This window comes from Octopus bimaculoides, chromosome 20 (assembly GCF_046866305.1).
Source record: "Octopus bimaculoides isolate indiv1 chromosome 20, ASM4686630v1, whole genome shotgun sequence".
NCBI classification, from domain to species: Eukaryota; Metazoa; Mollusca; class Cephalopoda; order Octopoda; family Octopodidae; genus Octopus; species Octopus bimaculoides.
Window position 1 is genome coordinate 27110895 of NC_142947.1, and position 16011 is coordinate 27126905.

Below are 16011 nucleotides of genomic sequence, written 5' to 3' on the forward strand. Positions count from 1 at the left end.
GACGATCTGTTGCTACACAGTTCTGCCAGAATTCTATCAGATTGGGCAGTAGATGTTGATGCACCATTTTACATTATGTTCAAAGTAGCTTCGGGAATGTGGTGAATTGCTGCAGTCTGTTGCTGTCTTTTTAAAACGGTTGCTTTCTTTCCCCCAGCAAGCTCTCTTCTTTGGAGGCATAATTTATGTATATATTAAACAGAACAACAAAAGTAATAACAGATGGCAGGGTCAGTAGTTTTCACATTTCAGTAATTTTTCAGATTAACACCTGCACAATTACCTAACCCTAAAACCCTAACCCTAAACCCTAAACCTAAACCTAAAACCGTAACCATAACACTAACCCCAATCCAAACCCTAACCCTAAATCCTAACCTTAACCGAAACCCTAAAACCCTAAACCTGACCCTAAAACTCTAACCCTAACACCCTAGTGAAAATCGTGCGGGTGTTAATTTGAAAAATTACCAACATTTCTAATGAAGTTCACTGATTTTGCAATGTGTTGTCCTGTCTACATATTTACAACACATTGACGAACATGAGTTATATTGTAGTGAATGCTTGTGTGTACATGCGCGTGTATGCGTTTGAGAGAGCAAGAGAGAAGAGGGAGAGAGGAAGAGAGAGAGAGGGGGAGAAAGGAATAGAGAATGGGAGCAATGAAGAGAGGAACGGAGAATGGAAGACAGTTATAAAATAGCAATGCGTGCGTGTGTTTATATAAGAAACACACACAAAGTAAATCGTATATTTATAATGTTGATATGTGTATGTATTTATGTGTATGTTGTTTTCACAGATCATGTATGTGTGGTTGTGTGTGTTTTTACGTTTCTATGTTATGAAAAATATGTTAGACACAGAGGGATAGAAGAAAGCTGTTAAATTGGAGAGAGGAAGAACGAAGAGTGAAATGGTAGATAAGAAGGAAAGAATAGTCTTAAACAAAGTTAATCTATGACTTTGTCTGTATCACTTTCCCTCTCTCTCTCTCTCTCTCTCTCTCCCTCTTTTACTCTTACTCTGTATATTATATGCTGAGCACGTGATCGATGTATAAGAACGCCAGCTCAGGTAGAAGGGAAGAAATATAAAAGTTGCTAGAAACAACAGCCAAATCTTCCTTCAGTTACACAAAGTAAACGGAATTTTAAAAATCTAATTACTGCACTGGAAAGTTCACATCAAGAAAATTCCATTGATGTAAAAATTTTTACGAAGAAGTGGAAAATGTGGATTTCTATAAACTTTTAAAAAGGCTTCACACAGATACACAACTTCAGCTTTATTATATATAAGATATATATATATATACATATATATTTGCACATATATATATATGCATATATATATATACATGCATGCATATATATATATATATATATATATATATGTGTGTGTGTATATGTGTATATATATATATATATATATATATATATATGTGTGTGTATATATATATATATATATATATGTATGTGTGTGTGTACATATATATCATCATCATCATCATCATCGTTTAACGTCCGCTTTCCATGCTAGCATGGGTTGGACGATTTGACTGAGGACTGGTGCAACAGGATAGCTACACCAGGCTCCAATCTAATTTGGCAGAGTTTCTACAGCTAGATGCCCTTCCTAACGCCAACCACTCAGAGAGTGTAGTGGGTGCTTTTACGTGTCACCCGCACGAAAACGGCCACACTTGAAATGGTGTCTTTTATGTGCCACCCGCAGAAGAGCCAGTCCAGGGGCACTGGCAACGATCTCGCTCGAAAACCCTACAAGGCCAGTCAGGCGGTACTGGCAACGGTCATGCTCAGGATGGTACATCTTATGTGCCACCCGCACAAGAGCCAGTCCAGGAGCACTGGCAACGATCTCACTTGGCTTGCTGGGTCTTCTCACGCACAGCACATTTCCAAAGGTCTCGGTCAGTAGTCATCGCCTCGGTGAGGCCCAATGTTCGAAGGTCTTGCCTCACCACCTCAGCCCAGGTCTTCCTGGGCCTACCTCTTCCACGGGTTCCCTCAACTGTTAGGGAGTGGCACTTTTTCACGCAGCTATCCTCATTCAGTCTCACCACATGTCCAAACCAGCGCAATCGTCTCTCTTGCACACCACTACTGACGCTTCTTATGTCCAGCTTTTCTCTCAAGATACTTACACTCTGACGGGTATGCACACTGACATTACACATCCAGCAGAGCATACTGGCTTCATTCCTTGCGAGCTTACGCATGTCCTCAGCAGTCACGGCCCATGTTTCACTGCCATGTAGCATGGCTGTTCGTACACATGCGTCATACAGTCTGCCTTTTACCCTGAGTGAGAGTCCCTTTGTCGCCAGCAGAGGTAAGAGCTCTCTAAACTTGGCCCAGGCTATTCTTATTCTAGCAGCTACACTTTCAGCGCACCCACCCCCACTACTAACTTGGTCACCCAGATAGCGGAAGCTATCAACTACCTCTAGTTTTTCTCCCTGGAATGAGATAGAAGTCGTTTCCTGTTTGTTTACAGTGTTTATTGCACCTGAACATCTGCCACATACAAAGACTAGCTTTGTAGTTAATCTGCCTTTGATATTGCTGCACCTCTTATGTGTCCATAGCTTGCACCGGGTACATCTTATAGAGTTACTACCTACTCCTTTACTGCATACTGATCAGGGCCATCTACCTGAAGGGGTTTGTGTTTTATCTACCTTCCTACTTATTAGGATTTTGGTTTTTGCTAGGTTGACTCTAAGGCCCTTCGATTCTAGTCCTTGCTTCCACACCTTAAACTTCTCCTCTAGTTCTGATAGTGACTGCGCAATTAGTGGAAGGTCATCAGCATAGAGGAGCTCCCAGGGGCAACCTGTCTTGAATTCCTCTGTGATCGCCTGGAGGACTATGATAAATAGGAGGGGGCTGAGGACGGAACCTTGGTGGACCCCTACCTCTACCCGGAATTCATTACTGTACTCATTTCCAACCTTCACCTTACTGACAGCATCTCTGTACATGGCTCGCACAGCTCTCACTAACCATTCTTCTATCCCAAGTTTCCTCATTGACCACCAGATAAGGGATCGGGGGACCCTGTCAAAGGCTTTCTCCATGTCAACGAAGGCCAGGTACAGAGGTTTATCCTTGGCTAGATATTTCTCCTGCAGCTGTCTCACTAGAAATATGGCATCAGTGGTGCTTTTACCTGGCACGAACCCAAACTGCATCTCATCTAAATTGATTTGCTCCCTAATTAGTTGGGCCATGACCCTCTCCGTAACTTTCATAACCTGATCTAACAGCTTGATGCTTCTGTAATTATTAGTGTCTAAAGCGTCACCTTTACCTTTGTAGCAGTTTACTATGGTGCTGCTACACCAGTCATTGGGTATGACTCCTTCGTGTATCACCTGGTTCGTAATACGGGTGACTAGGCTATAGCCAACACTGCCAGATATTTTGAGCATCTCTGCAGTGATTCCTGATGGGCCGGGGGCATTCCCTGTCTTCATACTCTTAATTGCTTTATCTACCCTGGTACTGTCAACTCAGATAGCTGGTCCCTCTGTTGGGTCGACATACGGCAGGCTCTCTTTCTCCCATTCATATATATATATATATATATATGTATGTATGTATGTATATATATATATATATATATATATATATATATAGGGGGAGAATTCACAAAAAAAACAAAAGATGAAGACAGGTGGTGTAGAAAACAAACAGATGTATTAGTATAACGCTCAGGAATTGAAAAAGTCTTTAACGTTTCAAGCCTACGCTCTTCCACAAAAAGGAACACAGAAAGAAACAAGGAGAGAAACAAAGAGACAAAAAAATGTGTGTGATGGTGTAGTGGCTAGAGATCTATCATGGCGAATGCAGAACAGAAGGGTCACACAGGAGAGCTAAGAAGAAGGGGAGATAACAAAGTAGTAGTAGTGATCCCAAAACGAAGGTGCGTTTGTAAGAGAGTATGTGTGTGCATGGTGGTGTGTTGTGATGTGATGTGTTGTGTGGTATGGTGTAGTGTGGTGTCATGGTGTTGGGAATATGCATATATATATATATATATATATATAAACATAGAAATATACCAGGAGCGAAGATACTGAAGAGTCAGTATACACCACGTGGCAAAATTATGAGTTGAAAATATGTGGAAAATCCAAAACAAATACATCCACAGAAACCAATCATCGAACACCCAGACCAAACTTCTGACACACACACACAAAACTATCCCACCACTGGGAAGTCAACAACCACCAACCTTACAATAGGAATCCCCCATTAATAGGAAATACCAGTAAGAACCACCCAATAATAGGAAACACCAATAAGAAACACTCCATGACTAGGAATAATAATAATAATTATTATTATTATTATTTCAATGCTATCCCTCCAAAAGCTAGAAACAGACAGCAGATCCTACCTCTTCCTCAACATAGGAATTCAACTTTCAGAATTACAACTCCCTTACCCAGACAAAGAAAACAACTTCACAGCATCCCATACAGGACCAAACACCCCTACAACTCATTCCAACATAAACACCCACACTACATAATCGCAACCAATTCACCCACACAATAATACTCCCACAATAGAAACCTGAACACTGAGAACCCCTTCCAACTTAATTACAACAAACAACGTTTTTTAGACAGAGTAGAGAGACACAGGGACATGCATTGGAACATATGGGAGAAACCCAAAATAATTTAGCTAAGAAAACTCCCTCCACAACAAAAATCCATATTTTAGCTAAAGGTTTAAAATTTACACCCACTCCACGTAGATCCAACACCAATGAAATTAAAGATAATATTGCAGAATTTTGCAGAAAACTTCAATTGACAGAAGCACTAACCAACTACAACAACGATGACGAATCACAAGTGAGAAACAACAGTAATTATCTACCACCCAAAGGAAGGAATAAAACACTAGACAACTTCTGCAACTGTATCCAGAATTTTCCTCACACTAACTATAAATCAAAAGTTGTACCTAACTTCAACAACATACAATGGAAGCACCTATTACAGCTAAAAAATGACAAAAACCTGACAATCAAAGAAGCAGACAAAGGTAGTGTTGTAGTAGTGATGGACAAAGAATACTATAAAAACCTATCATTGTTTATACTAGAAAATTACTCCTTCTATGAAAAAGTTGCAAATTATAGGCAGCAAAAAACTTTAAAAAATCTTGCAACTTTAATACTCAAACATGAAAAAGGCCTGACACAAAAAGAAAAAGACTACATCACAAACTTCAAATGCAAACCAAAATCCACAAGAGTCAAATAATTACTAATGCCTACAGCTCAAATCCAGGTCTATACATAAATATCCCATCACCAGAAGATTTAAAATTAAGGCCTAATATTGCTGGCCCAGCCTGTGAAACACACTGCCTAAGCAACTTTCTGGACATACTTGTGGAACCTTTCCTCAAATACATTAAAAGTTTCATTAGAGACGATCTGGACATGCTAGAGCATCTACCAAAAACCACCAACGAAGAAGCTCTATTAGTCTCCTTTGATGTCATCAACCTCTACACTAACATTCTACACGACTATGAAATAGAGGCAATAAAATTCTGGTTAGAATTAGAAATTAGAAAAATACACTGAAGTTCTCCCGGACCGCATAAACCAGACTTTTGCCACTGAATCCCTGAAGTTCATCCTACAAAACAATTACTTCCTATTTGATACAACATGCTACCGCCAAAAATGCGGTATTGAGATGCAAACGAAAGCAGCACGTGTCCTTGCGAACCTAATAATGGGTTTCTTTGAATCTACCCTATATGTACTTTTGCTCCAAAAATTTGGAACCCCATTCCACCAGTATATAAGAGAAAACTAGAAAAGGTACCTAGACGATTGTTTTATCATCTGGAATGAAACCTATGATAACCTCCTGGATTTCAAATCCACGCTGAACAATATAAACCCCAACATCCAATTTACAATGGAATATAGCAAGGAACAGCTCCCATTTCTGGACATTTTGATTTTAAAAAAGTCCAACAACCAAATTGCAACCGACATTTACTACAAACCAACAGACTCAAAACAGTATCTCCTTTTCAGTTCATGCCATCCTAAACACACCAAAATAAATATCCCATTCAATCTAGCAAAGAGGATCTGTGCAATTGTATCTGACACAACCACTCGGGAACTTTGCCTACAAGAACTCAAAATAACACTCATTGAACATCAATACCCACCTACACTTATAGAACATGGAATTAAAGGTGCCAAGAAATGGGGCACAAACACACTAAGGACAACAAAACAAAACACCACACCTCACCTTAAATCACTCCCATACATATAAACCCACAATCCCAGAAAAAAATGAAGCATATAATACAATTATACAAAATCTCCCTCTGCTTACTCAAGACCCGAAAATGAACAGCATCCTAAATACACACAAACTACTAAAATGCAAAGAGACTCCCAACAAATGTAAAACTACACTCAATACAAGCGATACCAACAGTTAAAAACTGCAGATGACCTAACTGTGGTACATGTCCACACCTAACTGAAGACTCGGAATTCACATTCCAGCAAGGACAAAAATTCTCAATTAAGACCAACTTCACATGTGCTTCCCAGAACCTTATCTATGTCCTAACCTGCTCAGGTTGTGGCCACAATTATGTGGGCCAAACGAGCCCTACTTTGAGATGCAGAGTCACGCTGCATAAAGAACAGATTCATTTCCCTCAATACAAGCAGATAGCACTGAGTGGACACATTGACAGATGCGCAAGTAATAAAATGCTGAATTTTCATTATACCAATGCAAAGATTCAATCTCAGTACAAGAACGCCTAAACAAGGAAAACCTGTTCATACAAAAGTACAGACCACACCTCAATATACAAATTCGACCATTTTAAAAATTATACTAAGGAGACGGTTGTCCCCCTTGCCACCTGTTGCTTCCCTTGGTTCACTCTCTAGACTCATTCTTCTTATTCTTCAAACATCCAAAATGATGAGACCCCTCTATCACGAGAATTGATTACTATACAATGTCCCTTGAAAAGCTAATTTAAATAGTGAAAACTGGTTGGATTTCACGACATCCATTTAATATGTATATATTTATAAAAAGATATTAAACTATATGAAACGAAAGCATTTCTCATCCACTTTTTATAATTTTTTTCCACATATTTTCAACCTATATATATATATATATATATATATATATATATATATATATATATGTGTGTATATACACCTGCTTAACTTCTGATTACCTCCCCTTGATCCTCTCCCTTACCACAGCATGATTTAATAACATATCACAATTAAATTAAATTACCCTGAATAACTGAATTATTTATCTTAAATGCATGATGTACACCTGGAACTATAATTCTTTTTAATATATTCACATTAATGTTAGATCACTGACTAACATACTAATTGCTAGGGCTGCCACTAACATAAATACAATTAAGTGAGTGATTTAGGCTATTCTAGCTGACTGTATTGGTTTTTAATTATATCAAAGAATAGATAGCCTGCACCGCACATAACAACATTTTAATTTATTTATATATTTATTATACCTTTTTACATAACCCAAATTTATACTGTATATCGCACTTAAACTTTTAAGAACATCCTTAATTTTTAACAAGGGCCTTATTGTAATCATAGGGACTTATCTAGCAGTCTCAAACAGCATTATTTATTATAATTAACGACACTGGATATTACTACCAGGAATAACACCACCAGTCAACTAGTCATTTTCCTCACTTATTACTCCATTCATTTAACTGAAGAAATGTACACACACCTGCAAGCTTAAAGGACACAAAAATGTAAGCCTAAAGACTGAGTGAACTTTTTTTCCTTTTTCCCTTTTTCTTTTCCTTCTTCCTTTTTCTCCTGTCTATATTCCTCCAATAAACTCTAAATCATTCTGATGATGTTTGTTACACGTAACGAGATGAATGCAAATTTACTTAAAAAATAACAAACTGGAACGGCTGTAAATGTTTTTTAACTACAATTAAACTATGACTTTTTAACACCAATGATCAACTTCTACTTGTTAATTGTTGCTCCATTTCTTTTCTTATCTGTATATATATATACACGGTAGTTCTAATGAACACAAATGATTATAAAAATTTAGTATTATCCCTATTAGGAGATGAGACATACTATGAAAGGGCCCAACATTATAATCAACCAAAAATAATGAATAACCTCAGGACATTACTCAACTCATACCGAGAAGGACTCACAGACAAGGAGTACGATTACATCACCAACTTCAAGTGCAAATCAAGTTTATTCTACAGTATCCCTAAAGTCCACAAAAGCAAAATAATTAGTGAAGCATGTAAAAAAGCTACTGACGTAATCATCAAAATCCCCTCACCGAAAGATCTAAAACTTAAACCGATAATAGCAGGCCCAGCATGCGAAACTCACCGCCTCAGCAACATCTTAGACACACTTCTAAAACCTTTCCTTAAGCACATCAAAAGCTACATAAGAGACGATATAGACATGCTTAACCACCTCCCAAAAACAGTCAATGAGAAAACCCTACTAATATCCTTCGACGTAGTTAACCTTTATTCAAACATCCCCCACACCTTAGGAATAGAAGCGATCACTTTCTGGCTAAACAACTACTCCTTTGAACTACCAACTCGCTTAAATAAAGAGCTTGTTATAGAAGGACTAAGATTTATATTACAAAACAATTACTTCATATTTAATAATAATTACTACAGACAAAGATCAGGAACAGCCATGGGTACGCGTACTGCACCTTCTTTTGCTAACCTAGTAATGGGCTACATCGAAATAATTCTTTACAAGAAAACACTCGAAAAATATGGGAACTCTTTCTCCAACTATATCCAGAACAACTGGAGAAGATATCTGGACGACTGCTTCATCCTCTGGGATGAAAGCATAGAAAAACTTGAGGAATTTAAAATGATACTAAATGGAATTAATGAAAACATCAAATTCACGATGAAACATAACCAGGAAAAACTACCATTTTTAGATATCCTCATTAAGAAAGTCGGCAACAAAATAGAGATGGATATCTATTATAAACCGACAGACTCTAAGCAGTACCTGCCATTTGACTCATGCCACCCTAGGCACACGAGAATGAACATCCCTTTCTGTTTAGCCAAAAGGATTTGCACCATAGTATCAGACACAAACACCCGACACACACGTCTCCAGGAACTCAGAGCTACACTCAAAAATAGGAATTATCCACAACCCCTAATAGACAATGCAATCCAGCAAACACTTAAACTGAATATAGAAGACCTGAGACAACCAAAACCAAAAGGGGATGAAAAATTAAAAACCCTACCCTACATCTCTACACACAACCCACTTAACGAGGCCTTCAATACCATACTTCAAAACACAGCCCTACTCAAGGGAGACCCAAGGATGAATCAAATCCTCCAAACACACACCATCATAAAAAGCAAACGACAGCCAAAATCCTTAAAGAAGATTTTAACACAGGCTAAACTGCACCCAATAATTACCACAAAACCAACAGTCAAAAAGTGTGGAAGGCCAAACTGCGGGATTTGTACCATCTTAGTAGAAGGTTCGGAATACACATTAGAATAAGGCCATCATTTCATCATCAGAAAAAACTTCACTTGTGCATCAGAAAACCTAATTTATGTAATAACATGCACAGGATGCAATAGGCAATATATAGGCCTACGAAAAAGGATGGCATTACATAAATCCCAAATTAGGAATCCTGAATACAGAGAAGTACCTGTCAGTGACCACATAGGCAGATGTACACTGAATAAAAATCCAAAGTTTACGACCTTCCCACTTTACCAATTCAATTACAACACAACTTTCACCCAACGTCAAAACAAAGAGCTTCGTTTTATTAGAAAATTCGGGCAAAGTTTAAACACCCTGGGCCAGTAACATTAAGATCATATATTGGTTATCCAAAAAAGGAAAAAAAGAATCCTACAACTCCACCACCACTGCCACGATAACTACTACTACTGCAAACAGCGGTCCCTGCTACAACTACTACTACTACTACGACCAACAGTCACTGCTATTGCTGCTATTACAGTCACTACTACTACTACTACTACTACTACTACGACCAACAGTCGCTGCTACTACTGCTATTACGGTCACTACTACTACTGCTGCTTGTGCTGCTTCCACCCCTACCATTACAACCAATTAACTACTGCTGCTGACAGGGGCAGAGGTCACTGCCATTTACCATTACCAACACGGTCACTACTACTACTACAACCATCAAAAAATGCTCCCACGTGCACTATGTTGATACCAGTAAGGAACAATTATGAACTTTTCACTTAATTTCATTTTCTTAAATATGTATTTTTGATAAGGTTCGTTTTTTCAAGAACCGAAACATAATATCTCTGACAAAATTATAAATTAAAATTCATTTTTTATATATTGGCATTTCAAACTTCTTTTTTATAAATATATATATATATGTGTGTGTGTGTGTGTGTGTGTATGCATATATATAAATGCATGCATATATATATGCATATTTATATGTGTATATATATATATGCATATATGCACATATATATATATGCATATATGCACATATATATATATATATATATATATATATATATATATATATATACACACACACACACACACATATAGAGGTTATGAGAGGTAATGGTGTCAATAAGACCCAAAGTTGTCAGGTAATGCTGAGTAAGTGCTATGGATAGACCATAGTTAAGCTTCAGGTTCAGTGATTATGTGAATAAGGAGTCTAACGTAGGTCATATATCAGCATGTGTATATATAAAAATTTGTTTTCAGAATGATATAAAAAACCAAAGCTGTGAAGATTTTAGAACATTTATGGGATCTTTTTTAAAACGGGGGCCACATTTTTCATTAATGTTTTACGTAGTGTTTTTGGTACCGAAAGACTTTCAAACTTCGTATACTTATCTATTTTGTATTGGAATTTATTTCATGTAAAAAATTGTCTTATTTCGATAATTTCAACCAATCACTGACAAGTATTCAGTTGTTTACCTTTACTCCTTTGGCTCATTAAGCGATGTAAAGCGTATTTAATCTCCATACCTTCGTTTTATTTGCTTTTTTCATTTTAAATTTGCTTTAACCCTAACCTTAACCCTAACCCTACGGTTAGGGTTAGGGTTAGGGTTAATTGTTTCAGAATCGTTTGTTTATGTAGTCGGCACTTAATGTATATCGGCTGAATGGACGTCAGTGATTGGTTGAAATTACAGAAATACGACAACTTTAACATGGAATAATTTATGGATTTCTTTTTTTTTTAAGAAGACTAAGAGAAAAAGATGGGATCTTTTTTAAAACGGGGGCCACATTTTTCATTAATGTTTTACGTAGTGCTTTTGGTACCGAAAGACTTTCAAACTTCGTATACTTATCTATTTTGTGTTATAGAACAGAAAAATATTTTTGTATTCGAATTTATTTCATGTAAAAAATTGTCTTATTTCGATAATTTCAACCAATCACTGACGTCCATTCAGCCGATATACATTAAGTGCCGACTACATAAACAAACGATTCTTCGTTTTATTTGCTTTTTTCATTTTAAATTTGCTTTAACCCTAACCCTAACCCTAACTCTAACCCTAGGGTTAGGGTTAGGGTTAGAGTTAGGGTTAGGGTTAGGGTTAATTGTTTCAGAATCGTTTGTTTATGTAGTCGGCACTTAATGTATATTGGCTGAATGGACGTCAGTGATTGGTTGAAATTACAGAAATACAACAACTTTAACATGGAATAATTTATGGATTTCTTTTTTTTTTTAAGAAGACTAAGAGAAAAAGATGTTTTATATGACACATTCTACCAGTGATCCCATTTATGAATATTTATGAATATTTATAAATGTTCTAAAATTTCACAGCCTTGGTTTTTTATCTCATTCTGAAAAAAATTTTTTATATATACATATACATATACATATATATATATATATATATATACGCACACACACACACATATACATATAAAATACAACTCTAGTACTAGGCTCAAGCAATATATATCACAGGTCATATTACAACATGCTAACCATCATAATCATAACAGACTATACATGCACTACACAAGAACCAAGATTAAGACAGCCTAGACCCCACATCCACACATATAACACTAGGTCTAAAGCTAAATCAGCTAACAATATCAGGCCATACAACCCCACTCTAATTTCTAAAAAGATAGATTATACTACCCCTAAGCAACCAAAAAAAGCAGTGGTTGCTCTATGCTATGGTATACACCTCCCTTCTCATTAAATGTTAAGAATTTAACCAAATCCTATTTTAATATACAGGCTCCAATTTCCCTCATCAACATAAATATTACTCTATCTTTAATAGATCTACCTTAAAGCTATCCAACTTTGTGTCTATCATAACAACCTCTAATAGATGAAAACTTCCTGTCTATTATCAAAATATACATCGAAACAACTCTGAACACAAGAGTGCCCGACGCATATATAGCTCCAACATCGAACCCAATCAATCCTACTAACACTAACCAGAATACTAGTACTACAACTACAGATAGGATCAATAATAACAAGGATAGAAATAATAATAATAGTAATAATAATGTTAATAACATAGATCAATCTACCCCCTTCTCTAACCTCTCACTAGACTGTATTACTTCTGCCATTCCTGAGAATAACCCCCACAATGCACCACCATGTAACTACCACCCCGTGACCATTTGCCATCTACAAACCTGTTGCAGAAGGTCTAACATAATTTACAAATGCACCGTCCTCAACACGCTATACAAATCTACAACCATATATATAGGGTCAACTATAAATTTTACACAGCGATAGGCTGTGCATCTCAATTCTTTTAGATATGAGAAACTTAGTAAATCCACAACCCCCACCAGTCACATACATCATCTCAAAAATAAGAATATTCTATATAACTTATCATGGTCCATAATAGATTCAGGGATTCCCTACCAAGAGTATGAAGACGAGGAAAGCCCCCGGCCCATCAGAAATCACTGCAGAGATGTTCAAAATATCTGGTAGTGTCGGATATAGCCTAGTCACCAGTATTGTTAACCAGGTGATGCATGAAGGAGTCATACCCAATGACTGGTGTAGCAGCACCATAGTCAACTGCTACAAAGGTAAAGGTGACGCTTTAGATACAAATGATTACAGAGGTATCAAGTTGTTAGATCAGGTAATGAAAGTCACAGAGAGGGTCATAGCCCAACTAATTAGGGAGAGAGTCAGTTTAGATGAGATGCAGTTTGGGTTTGTGCCAGGGAAAAGCACCACTGATGCTATATTTCTGGTAAGGCAGCTTCAGGAGAAATACCTAGCCAAAGATAAACCTCTGTACATGGCTTTCATTGACATGGAGAAAGCCTTTGACAGGGTCCCCCGATTCCTCATCTGGTGGTCAATGAGGAAACTAGGGATAGAAGAATGGTTAGTGAGAGCTGTGTGAGCCATGTACAGAGATGCTGTCAGTAAGGTGAGGGTTGGCAATGAATACAGTGAAGAATTCCGGGTAGAGGTAGGGGTCCACCAAGGTTCTGTCCTCAGCCTCCTCCGATTTATCATAGTCCTCCAGGCAATAACACAGGAATTGAAGACGGGATGCCCCTGGGAGCTCCTCTATGCTGACGACCTTGTCCTAATTGCTGAGTCACTATCAGAACTAGAGGAGAAGTTTCATGAGTGGGAGCAAGGACTAGAATCGAAGGGCCTTAGAGTCAACCTAGCTAAAACCAAAGTCCTAATAAGTAGGAAGGTAGACAAAACACAAACCCCTGCTCAATCTGTAGAAAAGGCGTAGGTAGAAACTCTATAAGATGCACTGAGTGCAAGCTAGGGACACATAAGAGGTGCAGCAATATCAAAGGAAGGTTAACTAGGAAGTTAGTTTTTGTATGTGGCAGATGTTCAGGAGCAATAAACACTGTAAATGTGCAGAAAACAACTTCTGCCACATTCCAGAGAGAAAAACTAGACATAGTTGATAGCTTCCAGTTGATAGCTAGGTGACCAAGTTAGTAGTGGGGGTGGGTGCGCTGAAAGTGTAGCTGCTAGAATAAGAATAGTCTGGGCAAAGTTCAGAGAGCTCTTACCTCTGCTGGTGACAAAGGGTCTCTCTCTCTCAGAGTAAAAGGCAGACTGTATGACGCATGTGTACGAACAGCCATGCTACATGGCAGTGAAATATGGGCTGTGACTACTGAGGACATGCATAAGCTCAAAAGTAATGAAGCCAGTAGGCTCCGATGGATGTGTAATGTCAGTGTGCATACTCGACAGAGTGTACCTTGAGAGAAAAGTTGTACCTAAGAAGCATCAGTTGTGGTGTGCAAGAGAGACGACTGCGCTGGTATGGTCACGTGACAAGAATGGATGAGGATAGCTGTGTGAAAAAGTGCCACACCCTAGCGGTTGAGGGAACCTGTGGAAGTGGAAGGCCCAGGAAGACCTGGGATGAAGTGGTGAAGCACGACCTCCGAACATTAGGCCTCATCGAGGCAATGACTTCTGACCGAGACCTTTGGAAATATGCTGTGCGTGAGAAGACCTGGCAAGCCAAGTGAGATCAAAATCCAAGCCTCTACCAGGGATGTAGCCAGCCCACTTATGCGTACTCCACTTGCAAAGACCTGTTGGGGCAAGCGAAAGCGAACTCGTGATGGCACCACCTTCGAGCATGATCGTTACCAGTGTCGCCTTCCTGGCACTTGTGCTGCAGCTTCGCGTCACTGGCATTTGTGCCAGTGGCACATGAAAAGTCGTTCGAGTGAGATCATTGCCAGTGTCGCTGGACTGGCTCCTGTGCAGGTGGCATGTAAAATACACCATTTTGAAAGTGGCCGTTGCCAGTACCGCCTGACTGGCAACCATCTCATTTTAAGCATTATATACGTACACACACACACACAGACACACACATATACATATATACATACACACACACACACACACATATATATATGTATACACATAGACATATATATATTTGCATATATATATACATATACACATATACACACATATATATATATATATATATATACATACACACACACACACACACACACACACACACACACACACATATATATATTTGCATATATATATATATATATATATATATATATATATATATATATATATATACACACACATATATATACAGGGTGTCCCAAAAGTCGCTGATGGGTTTCAATTTTCAATAACTTCCTTAACTTTACAAATAAATGCATGAAATTTTGATACAATATAAAGGACATATGAAAAATGACATTGCTTAAATGGCAGCCATGCTTGGCTTCACACGCCCGTGCTCTTTCCAAAACTTGCACCATAATACCCTAAAGAGTTTCAGATCCCACTCCTCTGGTTTTTCGATTGATGTCCTCCTTCAGTTGCACCAGGGTCTCCGGTCTGTTGAAGTAAGTAAGCCCTCTCTTTCAGGTACCCCTACAAGAAAAATCAGGGCGAGTCAAGTCTGGCAAGCATGAAGGCCAGTTGACATTGCCATAGTGGAAGATTATCCTCTCTGCAAAGCACTGCTGTAGCAACTGCATTGTTTCTCTTGCAGTATGAGCAGTTGCTCCATCTTGCTAGAACCATGTGTGAGGTCTACTGTGAATGGCCTTCAAGTTCCCCAGACTTGATTAGCCCGGATTTTTTTCTGGTGGGGATACCTGAAAGAGAGGGTTTATATTAACAAACTGGAGATCCTGGTGCAACTGAAGAACATCAGTAGAGAAATGAGAGAGGTGGGATCTGAAACTCTTGAGGATGTTATGATGCAAGTTTTGGAAAGAGCACAGACGTGCGAAGCTGAAAATGGCTGCCATTTAAGTGATGTCAGTTTTCATATGTGATGTAGTGGT

General features: G+C 38.1%; 3 protein-coding genes across 3 annotated transcripts in view; 2 read left to right on the forward strand and 1 right to left on the reverse strand.

Annotated features, from left to right (window-relative positions):
- LOC106883844 (uncharacterized) overlaps positions 1–16011 on the reverse strand; it is a 158351-nt gene that overhangs the window by 78792 nt on the left and 63548 nt on the right. The gene's annotated exons all lie outside the window — the stretch shown is intronic.
- Positions 4706–5317, forward strand: LOC149131648 (uncharacterized). Its single transcript, XM_089338664.1, has one exon. It carries the CDS (start codon positions 4706–4708, stop codon positions 5315–5317), a length of 612 nt encoding a protein of 203 aa, XP_089194790.1.
- On the forward strand, positions 8164–9678 carry LOC149131649 (uncharacterized). The gene has a single exon (XM_089338665.1). The coding sequence runs from the start codon at positions 8164–8166 to the stop codon at positions 9676–9678; it is 1515 nt and encodes a 504-aa protein (XP_089194791.1).